The 17,638-nt window shown below is 48.1% G+C and overlaps 1 protein-coding gene across 2 annotated transcripts; it reads right to left on the bottom strand.

The window, feature by feature from the left end:
* Nucleotides 1-519: 519 nt before the first annotated feature.
* Nucleotides 520-17,629, bottom strand: HDAC6 (histone deacetylase 6). 2 transcript variants are annotated; one of them, XM_056128632.1, is made up of 21 exons: nt 17,133-17,629; nt 15,319-15,423; nt 15,128-15,196; nt 11,243-11,522; nt 11,087-11,146; nt 10,920-11,009; nt 10,338-10,444; nt 10,178-10,245; nt 9,624-9,801; nt 9,408-9,536; nt 9,146-9,314; nt 8,865-8,998; nt 8,160-8,228; nt 7,860-8,052; nt 3,238-3,387; nt 2,477-2,651; nt 1,945-2,351; nt 1,745-1,864; nt 1,461-1,607; nt 1,228-1,356; nt 520-981 (listed from the first exon to the last, which is right to left on the bottom strand). In XM_056128632.1, the coding sequence occupies exons 1-21, from the start codon at nt 17,408-17,410 to the stop codon at nt 913-915; spliced, it is 3,126 nt and encodes a 1,041-aa protein (XP_055984607.1). In that variant the 5' UTR covers nt 17,411-17,629; the 3' UTR covers nt 520-912. The 2 variants fall into 2 exon arrangements, with proteins under 2 accessions (XP_055984607.1, XP_055984608.1); XM_056128633.1 differs by lacking the exon at nt 17,133-17,629 and adding an exon at nt 16,557-16,628.
* Nucleotides 17,630-17,638: the final 9 nt, after the last annotated feature.

Consider the following 17,638-nt stretch of genomic DNA (forward strand, 5'->3'; position numbering starts at 1 on the left):
ATTTTTTATATATTCCTTTTTGGGTCACACCTGGCGATGAACAGGGATTACTCCTGCACTCTGGCTCTGCACTCAGGAACTACCCCTGGGGGTTCTCAGGGGACCATAAGGGATGCTGGGAATTGAACCCGGGTTGGCCGTGTGCAAGGCAAACGCGCTACCCGCTATGCTATTGCTCCAGCCAAAAAGATATATATTTTTATTTTAATTTTTATTAGTGAAACACCATGAGGTACAGTTGTAGACTTACAAATTTTTGTGCTTGGGTTTCAGTTATACAATGATCGAGTACCCATCCCTCCACCAGTGCCCAGTTTTTTAAAGGTTGTGCAGAGCACTCAAGTGGTAGGGCACATGCCTGGCATGTGCAAGACCCTGAGTTTGATCCCTGCATAACAGGACTCCCAAGCACTGCTGGGGATAATTCTGGTATACTCTGAGCACATTTGCTGTAAGCACCATTGTCTGAGCCAGGCTGAGCTCTGTGTGGGCCCCTGGGCACTGCCAGGTGTCCCCCCCACCAAGAATTTCTCCAGTTTTTTTTAACAACACCTTCAACTTTATTATGGACACAGCATCTCCATACCAGGCGGTTGGTGACCCCACCTTTCAACGTTTATATTATCATGTTATAAGCCTCTCTTAGGGTCACTCAGATGACATGTTGTTTCTTTCAGAACCAGAGAAGATAGTATCTCTGAGGAGTCAGTGAGGTGAGGCAAGATCTTGAGATGATGGCCACAGTCCTCTGAAGGGTTTCAACAAAAATCAATACTGGGCAATAGGGTGGGGATCATAAGTCTTGGAGAGTTCAGAACAGAATAAAGTTAATAACAGCCTCATTGGGCATGTTATGTGGTTTATCTAAGGCTGGTATTTCACGGGCCTCAGAAGACGAACAAATTTCAGAACTTAATGTGAATGGGGCATGTTTACCCCAAACTTATTCTGGTGAGCGATGTTCTTCACCTCCATGAGATCCTGAAGAAAAGGCAAGAGAGAGGAGGTCAAAGAATGCAGACACCTTTACCTTGGTCAGGACGTGGCCCCCACAGGCATCTTCAGCTAACCTATCTTCTGGACTACCCCCATGCCCCCAGACACCATATCAAATTATCCCAGGAGGCAGTCCTCCTGAAAGGTCTCCATTCACCTATTACTGACTGCAGAACAAAGAGGGGAGCTGCGGGGACCCTATATACATTAGGAGGTAGGCCCAGGGTTTACCTGATGATGTACATAAGATTGACAGATGTAGCACCAGACTGACAGATCAGCATAGCTAAGGACCAGCGGGTGTCCTGAGATTTCATGGTGTTGCACCATATGGCCATTAACATAGCGGCCACAGTAGACCTAAGATTGGGGGAGGGATCATTGTGTGGGGATCAGCACCCACCTGTGCTTTGGCCCTGGGCCAAGGGACACCACCTCCCAAATCCCCTTCCTCCACAGCATACCTGGTAGCAAGATAAACAAACCCAGTTCTCCTGGTATGTGCCACAATCCTGGCAAGGTACAGTAACATCCAGTCCTACTTTGGGTACAGGGCAGACCAACTCCAAATGGGGACACCAGGTCATTGGTGTTATGGCATAAAATGAGACCTGGAGAGGATGGTTATGAGGAAGTGAGGGACTCCCTTCTCACTCCTATGACCTTAAATCACATGCTCCTTCATTGAGGCACCAAATGGGCAAGGGAGATACTGGAGATGTGGCTGCAGCAGATACCCCAAGCTCACCTGTTCAAGGTCCACTTGGTTTTCAAGCACCTGAAATAGCAGTGAATCATTCACTTCCTGACCACCAATGGCCCCTTCCACTGGACTCTCTTCTTCTACAGCCTTCATGTCAGGTATGGCCTGGACACAGAGGAGAAAGAGAAGTAGCTGAGTGACCAGAATCATGTTCTTCCTCAGGCCTGAAAAGGCTGGGACATTACCTGAGCTGCACTGGCTGGTCCCAAGGCCTTGAGAGGGCTAGCTGGCATACCGGGTGATATAACTTCTTGCTCAAATGAAGGTGGCAGTGTAGTGACAGTACATGAAGCGGAAGGGTTCTTGCCCAGTGTGGCTTGTGCCATGGCTCTCTCCGGAATGGTGTCATCCCAGGAAGTATGCCGTTCAGCCACCTCTGAGGACTTGTTCTCAGCTCCCACCATTAAGGATGTCTTGATGTCTGACTTACTCAGACTCGAAGTGGCCTCTTCTACAGATGATACTGAAGTAGATTCGCCTCCACCGGCATCTAGAGCAGCTGCTCCAGGGATGATTATTTCTTCTCGGAACCCAGAGTGGGACGCTTCCTGATGGTATCTTTTAGGACAAAGTCTTTTGATATCACCCCTCCCTGGAATCACAAAAGAGAGAGATTCTGGCATGTGGGTACTCTTCACTCTACTACTTCTAAATCCCTGCCCTCCCAAGTCCCCACTGCCAACCATCCTCATCACCCAATTTCCCAGGTCCGCTCACTTGTGACACGTAAACTACGCCAGTATCTACGATGAACCTGGATGGTCTCGGAGATGGAGGCCAGGGCATTTGCTTTTAGAGGGCGATCTAAAGCCAGCAGTGGTGGTGGGTCGCCCAGGAGGGTGCGGGTGCAGGCTGCCATGGACTCTGAGATGGACGTCAGATTATAGCCACCCTTGGTTAAGGAAAAGAGAGAAAGGTATAAGGAATGTGAGACAAAAAGAGATCCACACCTAGGCTGCAGTTTGCCTTGCATGTGGCTTACCTGGGCTCAATCCCTGCCACCCCATAAGGTCCAGTGAGCCTACATCCCAAAGTCACTTTCATTTATTCATAAAGAAATGAATGTATTTGCTGCTACATAGATGGCTCTGGAGAGTATCATGCTGAATGAATTCAGTCAGAAGAAGATGGATAGGATGAGCGGAGATGCTGGGACTGTAGTGGAGGGAAGTGGACCCTCTGGGGGAGGGTGTGGTGAGGGACTGTGCTACTCATGAAATACTATCATGAACATACTGTACCTAAAACAAAAATTTGTGAAAAGAGAGAGGAATGAATAACAAGCCTGAGGTGCCAAGTAGTGTTCTGGGAACAGAAATCACTTCTTGGAGTTATTAATGCCCTGATTAGGATTAATGTCCAGAGTGGGGACCCTCAAAAGAAATTGTCTAAATGTCGCTGCCAGCTGACAGAAAGGGCAGGACTCCCAAGTCTCCTCAAGTCTTCACCCTATGAGAAGAGGGATGAAGGTGCATTACCTCAAGCACGATGATAATACGACCGCCAGCAAGGCCCATCAGCAGGTGGGTGAGATGGGCATAGCCCTCGGGTGTCACAAGGCAGCCTCCAAGGGGGTCACCCCGGGCAGCATCAAAACCAGCAGACACAAGGATGAGCTCTGGGTTAAACTGAGACAAAAAGAGGAGAGGTGGTGGGCGTGAGTCTGCCCACAGTTGGGGAGGAGACGATGGCAACTCTGAGACGTAGAGACAAGGACATGGAGGAGGCGCAAAACCAAGGAGATGGGGGGGTGCTTGGGCCTGGAACCTGAAGACACCCCCAGAATCCTGAAAACAGGAAAGGTCTGATAGAGTCACAAGGCAAGATGACTTGGAGAAAGGAAAGGAGACAGATGGACAGAGAGCCTATGACAAACAGACTTTAGAGACAGAAACCAGACGCAAAAATACATGCACACACATAAACACATACCAGAAACACACAAATAAGTAACAAGGCAGGAATGATGTGGAGAGAGCTAAGACATAGTCATGAAATACGCAAAATCAGCAAGACATGGTGACAGAAGCACGGACAGGCAGATCATGCCTTGCACACACAACTGGGGTGACACCAGGAGGGATCCATGCCCTCTCCCCAAGTCAAACCTGGGCAACACTCATGTGATACATGGGGTTTGACAGACACACTACTGGGGAGACACAAATATGTCCAATACAGAAAAGGACAGACTATGCTCCACACATGAAAAATGAACACAAACATACCACACATACACACATATTATCACCCCACACCCACCCCTGGAACATATACAACAGTTTCCTCCTATAGGGGACAGTCACTCACGCCCACCCCTACACACTCTCAGTCATAGATACCCTTTCTTTGTCACACACACAATTTTACACTGTCACACACACACCAAAAACATACAGACACATGTACTAAAAAAGGGCAGATAGGGAACATGGCAAAGGAGTGAGATGGAGAGAGCTAAGACAGAGTTGTGAGAAGCAAGAGACCCAGAAAGTGATGGTGAAAAAGACATGGAAAACAAATCAAGCCTCAGACACACAACTGGTGAACCTAACAGGCACCCACAGCCCCTTTCCGAGACAAACCCAGTGACACACCAAGACACAGTATTTGACAGACAAGGGAGCAGGTGAAACAAATACTTATGACACAGAAGAGGACAAAGAATTGCATGCAAGGAAGGCCATCACACATAGTCACAGGGTTCCCTCTTGCCTAAAAACATATCCAGTAGTTTCCTCCTAGAGGGGACAGTCACTCACAGACAATTCTACACACATTCAGCTGTAGATACCTCTCTTTGTCACACACAAAATTTTACACACACACACTCTCTCTCTCACATACACACACAGGCACACACACAAGAAACACATGGAGGAGAAATACAGCAAAGGAGTTAGAAAGACAGAGCTAATGCAGACTTGGCAAGAGATGGTGACAGAAACATGAACAGACACATCAAGCTTCTGGGGTCACAACTGGGGTGTGACCAGGAGGCGTCCAAACCTCTTTCCCGAGTCAAACCCAGGCAATACACATGCAAGGGACAGACTTTGACAGACATGATAGCAGGGAACACAATTACTTCCAACAGAGGGAGGACAGATCATGTGCCACACAAGGAAGACAGTCACACACAGTCACAAATACACACAGCCCCTCCCCAACATATGCAACAACTTCCTCCCAGAAAAAAAAGAAAAACTGTGACATTGAAAAACATCACTACAAAAATTCAGTCATAGAGACCCTCTCTTTGTTACACACACAGTTTTACACAGTATCATACATACATACATACATACATACACACACAAACATGAACATGCGGCTGTAACACACAGCAAAGAGTGAGGGAGAGCAGAGACAGAGTTGTGAGAAGCAGAAACTCAGCAAGAAACAGAGAAGAAACATGGGCAGACAGCACAACCTTGTACACACAACTGGAGTTAAACCAGAAGGCACCCACACCCCTGCCCCTCATCAATCCTGGGCAACACATGCGAGAGATATGGATATTGACAAATACAGTGCCTGGGAAAAATACCTGCTTTCAACACAGAAAAGCAACGATGACTACCACACAAGGAAGACGGTCACACACAGTCACAACACACAGCACCTCCCCAACATATGTAACAGTTTCTTCCCAGAGGTAAAAGTCTGTGACATTTGCTACTACTCCTACAGTCATAGAGTCTTTCTCTCTTTCACACACAATTTTACACTATCACACACACACACTATATCATGAAGATGTAGAAAACAGCAAAGGAGTTTGAGAGAGAGAAAAGACACAGTCATGACAAGTGGAAACTCAGTAAGAAATAGTGAAGAAACATGGACAGATAGATTAACGTTGCACACACAACTGTGGTGATATCAGGTGTACCCACACAACATCCCTGAGCCAAACTTGAGAAACACACATGCAAGACACAGACTTTGACAGGCACGGTGACCAGGGAACACACCTGCTTCCAAAACAGAATAGGACAGAGCATGTGCCACACGTGGAAAACAGTCACACACAGTCACACACACACACACACACACTGCTGCTTCCCAACACATGCAACAGTTTCATCCCAGTAGTGAAAGCCTATGACACCCAAAGCCACCCTTACAAACACTCATAGAGTTCCTTTCTCTGTTGCAATCACAATTTTACAGTCACACATACACACACACACATACACACACACAAGACAACGTGCAGATATGCCATACAGTAAAGGAGTGAGGGAGAAAGCAAAGAAAGAATTATTAGAAGCAGAAACTAACTCAGCAGGAAACAAAAAAACACAGATAGATCAATAAACCTCGCACACACAGCTGGGGTGACACGGGGAGGTACCCACACATCTTCCTGAGTAAAATTGGGTAACATACATGTAAGACATTGACATTAACAGATACAGTACCTGGGGAATATACCTGCTTCCGACAGAAGAAGACAGAGCATGTGTCACACATAAAAGATGGTCACACACAGCGACACACACACACACACACACACACACACACAAGGCCCCTCTCCAAGATATGCAACAGTTTCCTCCAGAGGTGACAGTCTGTGACAACCACAGCCTCTCCTACATAACAGTCATAAAGTCCCTCTCTCTTTCGCAAACACCATTTTATATTCACACACACACACACACGAATCCTGGGGGACTGGAGAACGAGGAAAAGGAGTGAGACGGAGAGAGCAAAGAAGGAATCATGGGATGCAGAGACTCAGCAAGATACCCAATATACCATGACAAAGATATGGACAGACAGATCAAAACTTGCACACACAACTGAGGTGACATCAGTAGAGACCCACACCCCATCTTGAGTCAAACCTGGGAGACACATACTCAAGACACGGACTTTGACAGACACCGTGCCTGGGAAATGCACCTGCTTCCAACACAGAAGAGCATAGATCACTGCCACACAGGGAAGACATATATACAGCCACACATATATACACACCCATGGGTCTCCCCAATATATCCAACAGTTTCCTCCCAGAGGGGACATGCACTCACAACTACCCCTAAACACACTTAGCCATAGAGTTCCTCTATCTGCCATACATATAATTTGAGATTGTCATACACACACTCATATATATAAACACTAGTGCAGATGAGGAACACGGCAAAGAAGTGAGAGAGAGAGAGCTCAGTGAAGTGGGATGCGGAGACTCATCAAGAGATGGTAACTGAAGACATGGCCAGACAGATCAAGCCTCATACACACAACTGGAGTGATACCACTAGGCACCCAGACCCCTTCCCTGAGTTAAACCTGGGCAACAGCCACGCGACACATGGGGTTCGACAGATATGGTGGCATGTGGAGGCACACCTGCTTCTAACACAGAAAAAGGACTGAATAATGCCACACAAGGAATATGGTCATACACAGCCACACATAAACATAGTTCCCCCATCATATTCAATAATTTCATACCAGAGGGGACTGTAACAGCCACTCAGTCATAGATTACCTCTCTCTGTCACACATACAAACTTACACTGTCTCTTTCTCTCTCTCACACACACATATCACATATACACGGACACACACACAGTCCTTTTACAAGGCAGAGGCACATGAACTTAGTCATGAGAACAACTATGTGCACACAGATGGCACAGAGACAGCACCCACACCCTTCTGTTTCAGCCCAAGATCTGGATAGTACCCCTTGTTACCCTAGACACATACTTTATAAGACACACAGACACAAGATGAAAGTCACATGCTACTTCTACCTGCTGAAAGTCAACCCCTAGCTGACAGAGCAAGAAATGCAGTGACCCATAATACCCAGTCATCATGGAGAAATGAGTGCAAGGTACTCAAACTTGTTGACCTTGGCCACAGATGTTGGTGACAAGGAGCCACAGAGAAAGGGGACACATTGGGTATGCACACAGGTCCACACAAAGGCCACAGTCTTACACGGCCACCATGCAAAGGCATGGACCAGCCATAAGAGCCTATCACCCAACAGGAACCCCCCACCTTCCAGGGTTGCTCACCAGCAATATCACACTCATCGCCCCCCCATAGCTATGTCACCTAGCCCAAGTCATACCTCATAGGCAACAGGAAGCACCAAACGATGCCAAGCAGCCAGGTACTCAGTGTCACCCATGCGGGGTCCATTCCATGCTACGTTGATATTGTAGCCCGCACCATCACCTCGTCCCACTTTGCTGCTGCTGCCTTCATCCCCCACGGGAAAGAATGTTCCATGATCATAGCGGTGTAAAGAGATGTACAATACACTGTGGGCCATGGAGGGGGATGGAAAGGATGGCCACAGCTGGTGAATGGCTGCCTTGCCCCAGGGTGCATCATCCCAGCTGACCTTACACCAGCCCTAGCTCCTTACCTGGAATCCTCCTCGAATGTGTGCTGGGTTCCATTACCATGATGAACATCCCAGTCTATGATCAATATCCTGGGGAAGGGACAGCACCTCAGGCCCCATAACACTTACCCCCATCCCAAGAACCAGCACAAATTAGACTACTGGGGTCTGTCTGCAGGGCTTACTCCTTCCCCCTGTGCTCAGGAATCACTCCTGGGGGGATAAGGGACCATTTAGGGTACCAGGGATTGAAACTGTGATGGCCATGTGCAAGGCAAGTACCTGCACTATCTATCCAGCCCAGTGAGGGGGTGGGTTAGAGGGGGGTATCAAGACCCTAGGTTCTAGGGGTGAGTGCCCTGGTGGTTCTGAGTAAGAAGGAAAATCAGAGTCTAGCTTCTGGAACCCTACACCCCAGGGCTCAAGCAAGTTCTCAAAGCAGACCCAGGGCTCCTCTGAGTAATACTGGGGTGGCAGAAACCTGGGCCTATGTGGCTAGCACAATGCCTGGCTTTTGTCAATGTAGCTGTGTGCCTAGGACCCAAAATGCTGGGGATAGATCCCTAAGGCCTCTTTTACCAGCAGTTGGGAACCACAATCCTCTAGGGATTGGAGCTATCAGGGAAGCCCTGATAGATCAGATCCTAGAAAATTTCCTGGAGAGGTCCCAGAGGATGCACAATGGGCAGAGGAAGTGGGGTGGGAGGGCACCCAAAGAACCCTCACCGTAGCATTTGTCCACTGAAAGCCTGGGCATGTCGAGCAGCCACTGAGATTGTGTTGAAAAAACAAAAACCGCATGCAGAATTCATTTCGGCATGGTGACCTGGTGGGCGGACCACAGCAATTCCATTCAAGACCTGGGGAGGAAACAGAAAAAAGGTTGAACCACACCATCTCCTTTCCCCCACCCCTGATTTCCTCTGTCCTCCCTCCTATGACTCCACTGGCAGTGAGGGGACCCCACCCCTCCAGCCATGCCTCGGACTGGCAGCTGCCTTCCTCACCTCTCCAGAGAGAACGGCCTCCACCAAACGGCAAGTAGCACCCGCAGCTAGTTGGGCACATGAGAAGGTACTAGAACAGATGTAGATGGAATCAAAGCTGATGCTTTCCCGGTAAAGCTCTCGGCCTTTCATCTTCTCTGTGGCCCGTAGACGGCTCAGGTACTCCACACTGAGGGCACAAAGAGGGGAGCCACCCCTTAGAGCCTCTTCCCCTCCCCAAGCATACCCCATCCCCAGCCCAGGCTTTGGGGGTGGGTCCTACCTGTGACACCTGAGTAGTTCATAATCTGTGGCCGGACGTGCAGCCAGAAGCTGGCAGCGCTTTACCAGGCCCAGCTCTTCTAGGCGACACATTATACGCGAGATGCGCTCAGGCCTTTCTGGGTGGTGGCTGGCAGTGGCGAACAGAGGCAGGGCTGAGCGCCACAAGAGGAGGCAGAGAGCAACCCTACCCACCGCCACACAGTGCCCTCCTTACCTGTCCCAGATGTTGTAATGCTGCATCATCCGCTGATCTGAGATGAGCCCTGTCCTGGCCTGTAGCGTGGGCCATGATAGGACTGGAGCACTGGGAGGCTCCAGTGATGTGGCCTTTGCCTTTGCTTTGCTGTTCTCCAGGCTCTCCCTCTCCACTGGGTCCCCTTTCAGGGACTCAGCTAAAAGGTAAGACCACATTCACCCACCTCTGCCACTCTGGATCCCCAAGAGATATTCTGGGCATCAGAAAAATTGACCCAGATAGAAAATGGGGGGTGAGGGAAAGAAAACTTACCTGCTGCTAACCTATCAAGTTGGCTCAGGACAGCTAGACTGGGGTCCAGAATGTGGAATTCAACCACAATCCCATTGGTCCAGCCTTACCAGGGCCCCCTGCCCCACTGAGGTCATAAAGGGCCCCCTTGCCACGGTCCTTCCTGTCCCCACTGAACTCAGTAAAACCCTCCTATCCTGGCCCTTTCTAGCCCAGCCCAGCCCAGCCTGATGTCACAAAGGTCTCCCCCGTCGACCGGACCCACCACTGCTACCTCCTACCTGACAGTGCAAGGATCTCCCAGAAGGGCTCTAGGGCTTCCAGAGCACAAAATAGGGATGCCTGGGCACTATAAGGAAAGAGAGGATACCCGTAACCCTTCTGTTCCTGGAAGGACTGTGAGGGTCCCTACCCCAATACCAGTCCTTCGCTGCAATTTACCTTGGGCACGGGGCCCCAGGGGAGTCCAGCATGGGACATGGGTCTCCCAGAAGGGTGTGGAGAGAGGCAGTAACACCCTCAGCCAGAGAACACAGGTTGTAGCCACCCTGGGAAACAGAGAGGAAAGAAGTCAGGGAGGCACCAGGAGCCACCGGGCAAGTAATGGTCCTCAGGTACTGCCCAAATGTCAAGAAGTGAGTCCAGAAGGTATGTAGATTTTTGTTTGCTAGCTGATTTCATTTGGAGGTCACATCTGATGGCCCTCAAGGCTTCCTCCTGGTCCTGAGCTCAGGGGTGACTCCTAGAGTGGTATCTTTCACTGAAGGCATGGTGCAGTAACTGCTGCACTTATTTTACAGTCTTTGATTTGGGGTGAGGGGATATGGGGTGGGAGGCCTCGCACCTCTGAAGATGTTCTGGGTATAGTTCCTATCTAGGTCCTTGGGGGAGTTGCTCCTGAGTACTGAATCCTATGTACACAACCCTTGGTGAAAGTGATGGGATGGTGACATGGCCAGCCTGGTGAGCTATTTTTCTACCCTATAGGACCCGAAAGTCAAGAGGTAAAAGGAAATCACCCACCTCCAGACAAAGGATCAGCTTGCCATCAGCCAAGCCCATGAGCAGGTGGGTAAGCTGGGCAAACCCTGCGGGAGTGGTGGACATCTCACCCTGTGGGGATATGGAAACTCAGGGGGGCTCCTGGTGTCCCCTCACACCCACCAGCCACCCCAGGGATCCTGCCTCACCTTGAGGTCCCCTTGGAGGGCATCAAATCCAGTAGCTATAAGTACCAGCTGGGGCTGGAACTGAGAGGGGAAACAGACTCCATAAGACCACCTGCCTTCATGCTCCACCCCTCAACCTTACCCCTGTCCCTCACCCAGTACCCCAGACCCCAGAACCTCGAGTGCCACAGGCAGAAGGATGCGCAGGAAAATGGCAATGTAGTCAGCATCTCGCATTCCCTCCTGCAGAGAGGCATGATGGGGACATACCGCCATACAGGCAGGTAGCATTCTCTTGGGGAGAGGGGCAAAGGATTTGCACACACTTACCTGGTTCCAAGGCACATTTATGGTATATCCCTGACCTGGACCAACTCCTGTCGGAGACCAGTTTGAGGCTTTAAGATGGGGACAGACCTGATTCTGTTCATAGTGGTGGATGGAGATACACAGGACACTGGGAACAGAGGCAGAGGAGGTGGGAGGAGTTAAAGAGAATCAATTCCCCAGATACCCCAACCCACAACTACCGTGGTTTAGTTACTCATTTCCTCATTAGTGCCCCAATCATTCTTGACTACATTCATTCATTCATTCATTCATTCTTCCATTTATCTCTCCAATACCACAGTCACACATTGATTGGACTCTCTGACCAAAACTTCCCCTCCAACGCCACGGCCCACCTCAGAGCCCACTCAGTTCCACCTCTGAGACCCTGGAGTTCATTTCCAGGAGTGGCCCAGCTAACCCTCCACCCCTATCCCAGCATGGATGAATGTGGCTCCTGTTAGAACAAATACAAAAAAAACAAAATCCAGATCATGAAAAATTACAATTGTGTCAGTTCTGATAGAAAGCCCAGCAGGGGATCACGGGAGGGCTTCATTACTGCTGGGGCAACAAAATGAATCTCTCAGCCAACCATGTATTCATCTACTCCCCACTTTGTTCTGGAAAAACTTAAAGCATTTCTTTCTTTTTCTTTTAGGAAAGAGCAACATAAAAAATAAAGGAAATGATCCTTAAGACTGTAATAGTCACAGCTAAATAAATGTTCTGAAATTGAACACAATATGTCTCAGAGGATTCTTGGAACTGAGGAATAAAACCTTAGTATAAAGTCTGGTCTTGAGTAGATGTGGGGGTGATTGTTTGACTAATAGTTAATATCCATTCTATTGGGTGTTGGGCCACAACAGCAGTGCTCATGTCTTACTCCAAGCTCTGTGCTCAGGGGTCAGTCCTAATGGGGCTTGGGATACCTTTTGGGGTCCTGGGGATTGAACCTGGAGTGGCTGGACCTTAGTAGGCGCCTTACACACTGTACTATCTCTCTGCCCATTAATATTAATTTTGAATTTAATTTTTTAGTAAGCAAAATATCAGGAGAAGAGAAATACACAAGGGAACATATGAAGGCTATCATCCTTTTTGTTCCTAAGAAAGGGAAAAAGAAATGAAGAAAGCCAAACTTCAAGATAGATAACAGAGTTGTCAAACAGGAGAAAACACACCCAAGGAAAGTAAGTTGATTAAGGAAATCAAAGGACATTTTAAAATGAAGTCCGGGGGCTGGAGAGATAAGGAAGAAGGCAAGGCACTTGCCTTATAGTCACCTGGGTTCAACCCCAACTACCTGCCTCCCATAACCCCCTGAGGAGTAAGCCCTATGTATTGCTGAGTATGGGACATACACACAAAAACAGGAAATGAAGGAAGGGGAGTTGGAACATTATGTGACTGAAACCAAATCATGAACAACTTTGTAACTGTGTGTCTCACTGTGATTCAATTAATAATTTTTAATTTTTATTAGTGAAACACCATGAGGTACAGTTGTAGACTTACAAATTTTTGTTCTTAGGTTTCAGTTATACAATGTTTGAATACCCACCCCTCCACCAGTGCCCATTCTCCACCACCAATGATCCCAGTATCCCTCCAACCCCCCCATCCCCTCCATCCTACCCTGCCTCTGTGGCAGGGCATTCCCTTTTGATCTCTCTCTCTTTTTGGGTGCTGTGGTTTGCAAAAGAGGCATTGAGTGGCAATCATGTTCGGTCTATAGTCTACTTTCAGCATGTTTCTCCCATCCTGGGAGGATCCTCCCAACACCCTGTATTGGTGCTCCCTTCTCTATCTTAGCTGCCTTTTCCCCTAGCGTGTGCGGCTGGCCTCCAAGCCGTGGAGTAAACCTCTGGTACTTATCTCGACTACTTTTGGGTGTTAGTCTCCTATTTTGTTACTTTATGTTCCCCAGATGAATTTTTTTTAAAAGAACAGGAAAAAAAGAAGTATGGGGGAAGGGGAAGTGACTCAGTAGTTAGAGGACTGCCCTTCCAGGCCAGAGGCTACAAAAAAGCAAAAGTAGATGAGGCCACCCACCTCTCATCAATGACAGCCTCTGAATCAAGATGCTAAATTGCACTCAGCCACCACACAAACATTTAGTGATAACAAAGTGTAGCTGATCTCTGATATGTGCTATATAGCACCACAAGCACTCACACCCCCACACAAAATAACAATTCTCCCATGGTTAAGTTTTGCCCAGTGGGAGCCCCAGGTTCAATCCCGCACTCCACTCGGTCCCCTGAGCACAACTAGGAGCACCCCCAAGCACTAAGCTGGGAGTAGTGTCCCAAATAAAGAAAAAAATCACCTTGCCCCAAATAAAGAATAAACCATTCTACCTAGGATCAGATTTGATAAAAACCCTGGTTTGTGCTTTTAACAGTTTGATGATTTTTGTTTGTTTGTTTTGGGGCCTTACCCAACAATGCTCAGGAATCAGTCCTGGCAGGCTGATCACCATCATCATATGTGGTGCTGGGGATTGAATGTGGGTCAGTATTATGCAAGGCATATACCCTACCCACTGTACTATAGCTCCAGCCCCCGCCCTGTGCTTTTATCAGTAAGGCAGCAAGGGGTATGAAACTTTAAACTTGGAATTTCCAAGCGAATTAAGGGAAATTCACCTCACTAGATGACAGGGGGCATTAAGCTGGGAGCACCATAGTTGGAGAGATAGTACAGGGGTTAAGGAGCTTGCCCTACATGCAGTCAACTCCTGGTTCAATGACCAACACCATATATGGTCCCTTGAGCACAGCCAGGAGTGAACCCTGAACACTGCTAGTTGTGGCCCAAACTCCTCCCCATCCACTACCCCCTGCCAAATGGAAAAAGCAAGTTGCCAAAGTATATGTAGAGAGAGCAGAAGTGATAGTACAGCAGGTAGGGCATTTGCCTTGTACACAGCCAACCTGGGTTCGATCCCGTGGCATTCCATATGATCCCCCGAGCACTGCCAAGACTAATTCCTGAGCATAGAGTCAGGAGTAACCCCTGAGCATCACTGGGTATGGCCCAAGACAAAAAACAAAGTACATGTAGAGAGAACTGTCATCCCATTGGATGGTGTCTTCATGATAATCACAAGAATAATTAACATTTATACATGGGGAAAATTCTGTAAAACTACTTGGAATAGTTCTCTATTAATTTTTACATAAATACTTTGCAGTACTGTAACCATCAGGAAAAATACAGAAGTTATTCAAGGTTTACTTGGCTCTAGGATAATTGATGAATAAGCATCCCAGACATCCGTGGGCTGACACTTAGCATAGAGCTTTCACTTTGCTGGGTCATGCCTTCATCTGGCAGCCTCTACTTATAAAAGAGCTATATGCAGGGGCCAGAGATATAGTACAGTGGGTAGGGCACTTGAGTTGCACGAGGCTGATCTGGATTCTATTCCCAGCACCCTACATGGTCTCCAAGCCCCACCAGGAGTGATCCCTGAGCACAGCTGGTTTTGCCCCGAAATGAAACAGAAGAGCCCTATGATACAAGCCAGTGGCTCTTGCCAGAGTGAAATGGTAAGAGAGAACAACAGAGAGAGAGAGAACACAGCCTCAGAGAGCAGTAGAGGTATAAGTCCCAAGAGTGAGGGGCTTCTCAATCCTCCTGGACCCTGCTGCTTTGCTGCTTAAGCTTGGAGGGTGGGGGGTGGCTGGGAATCAAGTGACTAGGGTGGCAGAAGGAGCATACCTGGGGTCCTCATCAAAGATGAGCTGGGTGCCCTGACCATGGTGTACATTCCAATCCACGATAAGGATCCTGTGAGCAAGAGAGGGAGGGTGTATGTAATAACGATCAAAGGGTCTGAGGGAGAAGAGAACATACTGGATATTTGCTCCTGCATCACCCGATCACACGCGCTTTGCAGCTCTGCTGCTGACCTCTGGAGGTTATGTCTCTGCTGAGTATAGCGGGCAGCCACGGCTACATGGTTGAACATGCAACACTCATCCATACGACTGTGCTGGGGATGGTTTCCAGGAGGCCTGGGCAAGACAGAGAAGACAATTTGGGATCAGCGAGTCCTCTTTTGCCAAGGACTCTCTTATATTCTCTCATCCTGGATTACCAACTCTCCCCAACCCCTACCAACCCAATGCCATTTACTACAAATCTTTCAGGAATCTTCCTGGCCCCTCTTTCCTAGAGTTCGTCCTGCAAGTCCTTAGTCAAATGATCAAAACCCACCATCACACCATGTCATTCTCCTGGGAACTCAGTCCAATACATATACATACATATATGTGTGTATATATACATATACATACACACATATACATATATATGTGTGTGTATGCACATATATATATGAAATCATTTTTAAGTGAAGCATGGTAAGTTTTTACACTTGATCTTAGTCAAAAGGCTGAGAAGTGGTAGGTATGGTAAGTTTATTTAACAAACTTATTTGGAGGGGTCAGAGAGATAGTACAGAGAGTAAGGTGCTTGCCTTGCATGCGCCTGACCCAGGTTTAATCCCCGGCATCCCTTATGGTCCTTGGAGTAATGCCAGGAGTTACTCCTGAGAGCAGAACTGGGAGTAAGCCCTGAGCACAGCCAGATGTGGCCCAAAGGACAAAAAAGTGAAAAACTTATTTGGAAAGATGTGAGTCAGGGAGAAGGAAACCAAATATATGTTCAAGAGAGAACACGAGTTTGCAAGAGCAAACAAGCAAACAAGCAAAGAGACATAAAAAGATAATGTGTTCAGGGGAAAACATGGGCTTAAAGGAGCAAATCTAAACATATAAGAGACACAGAGAGGCTGGAGCAATAGTACAGTGGGCAGGGTGTTTGCCTTACATACAGCTGATCTGGTTTCAATCCCCAGCATTCCCTATGGTCTCCTGAACACTTAGGAATGATTCCTGAGTGCAGAGTCAGGAATAACCCTTGAGTATTTCCGGGTGTGGCCCCCAAACAAAACCAAACAAATGAAGACATAGAGGCAAGCAAGCAAGATACATGCCCACCGGAGAACATGGGCCTGAGAGAGCACACCACAGTTTACATTTTAAAAGGGAGGTGAAACAACATGTCTGCAAATGGACACTGAAGTCTGCTGTGGCATTTTCTGCAAATCAGCTACTGACTGGGGAGAATCAAGCTTCCAGTTTACCTTGCTGTGCACCTCCATGATAATGTGCTTCGTGGGTCTAAGTGCTACACAGAGAGCTGGCTCAGATGCGTAAGTGGGAAACGTCTGGGACAGGAGAGGGCATTCTGGATGCTAGTAACACTTGTGGTTACAGGAGGAGTGGAGAAAGGCTGCTTCACCTGCATTTCATCCATTCTGGTATGCCAATGGCAGAACGCTCCGCCATAATCTGATATGCATCAACCAAGGGGGGGGAAAAGGTGGCTGTTGACTGCATTCTTAGATGCCACTATTTGCATGATGCCTCTGGATTGCACAGTATTACAAATACCAAGTCTAGGTCTCTCAGAATCCACAAAAGAATGGCATTTAGTTTGTGACTGACTGGGTACCAACTATTCTGGGGAGGATACATGGGTCATTGATTAAGCCAACTCCCTCCAAAAGAGGGAGCTGGGATCTGATGGAGACATTTTCTTGTAACCCCTTTGTATCTTTTGAAATCTTGATCAATGACTATACTACCCACAGATTTACACCATATATCTGAGGGAAAAAGGTTTCAAATGCAAACCGTGAAACACTGCTCAGTCCTACCTGATGATGGCCATGCCATTCCGGATCTCCTCTTCCATCATGGCATCTACCAGTGTGAGGATTGAGCCCGTGGCCAGGCAGGCACAGACATATGGATTCTGCAGAGATAGCCAGGAGCCATACAGGTAGAGTGGGAGAGAACACACATCTCCACTCAGTTGCTCTCCTCCCCACACAGCCCTACCCCCCAGGCCCCATGAGGATGGAGAAGCCCAGAATTGCCACCACCTGCTGCCCTCACAGTTCTCTCCATACCGGATGTAGATAAACTGAGTCATAGCCTTCTGCTATGGCACGAAGCTCCGCCTCATTCGTGTTTTGGGTTGTCTCTATCAGATCAACATATTCTTGGCTGAAGACATAGATGGAGAGTAAGATTCAGGGCCTGCCTCCCTCCTTGACCTCCATTACAGGTCACTGTGGCAGCATTGGGATTCCGAGAGTCCCAGAGGTTCTGGAACCTAAGCTATTCCTACTCAAGGCCTCCAGTCTAGTCTGGTTGGTCC

This window comes from Sorex fumeus, unplaced genomic scaffold (genome assembly GCF_029834395.1).
Source record: "Sorex fumeus unplaced genomic scaffold, SorFum_2.1 ptg000065l, whole genome shotgun sequence".
NCBI lineage: Eukaryota > Metazoa > Chordata > Mammalia > Eulipotyphla > Soricidae > Sorex > Sorex fumeus.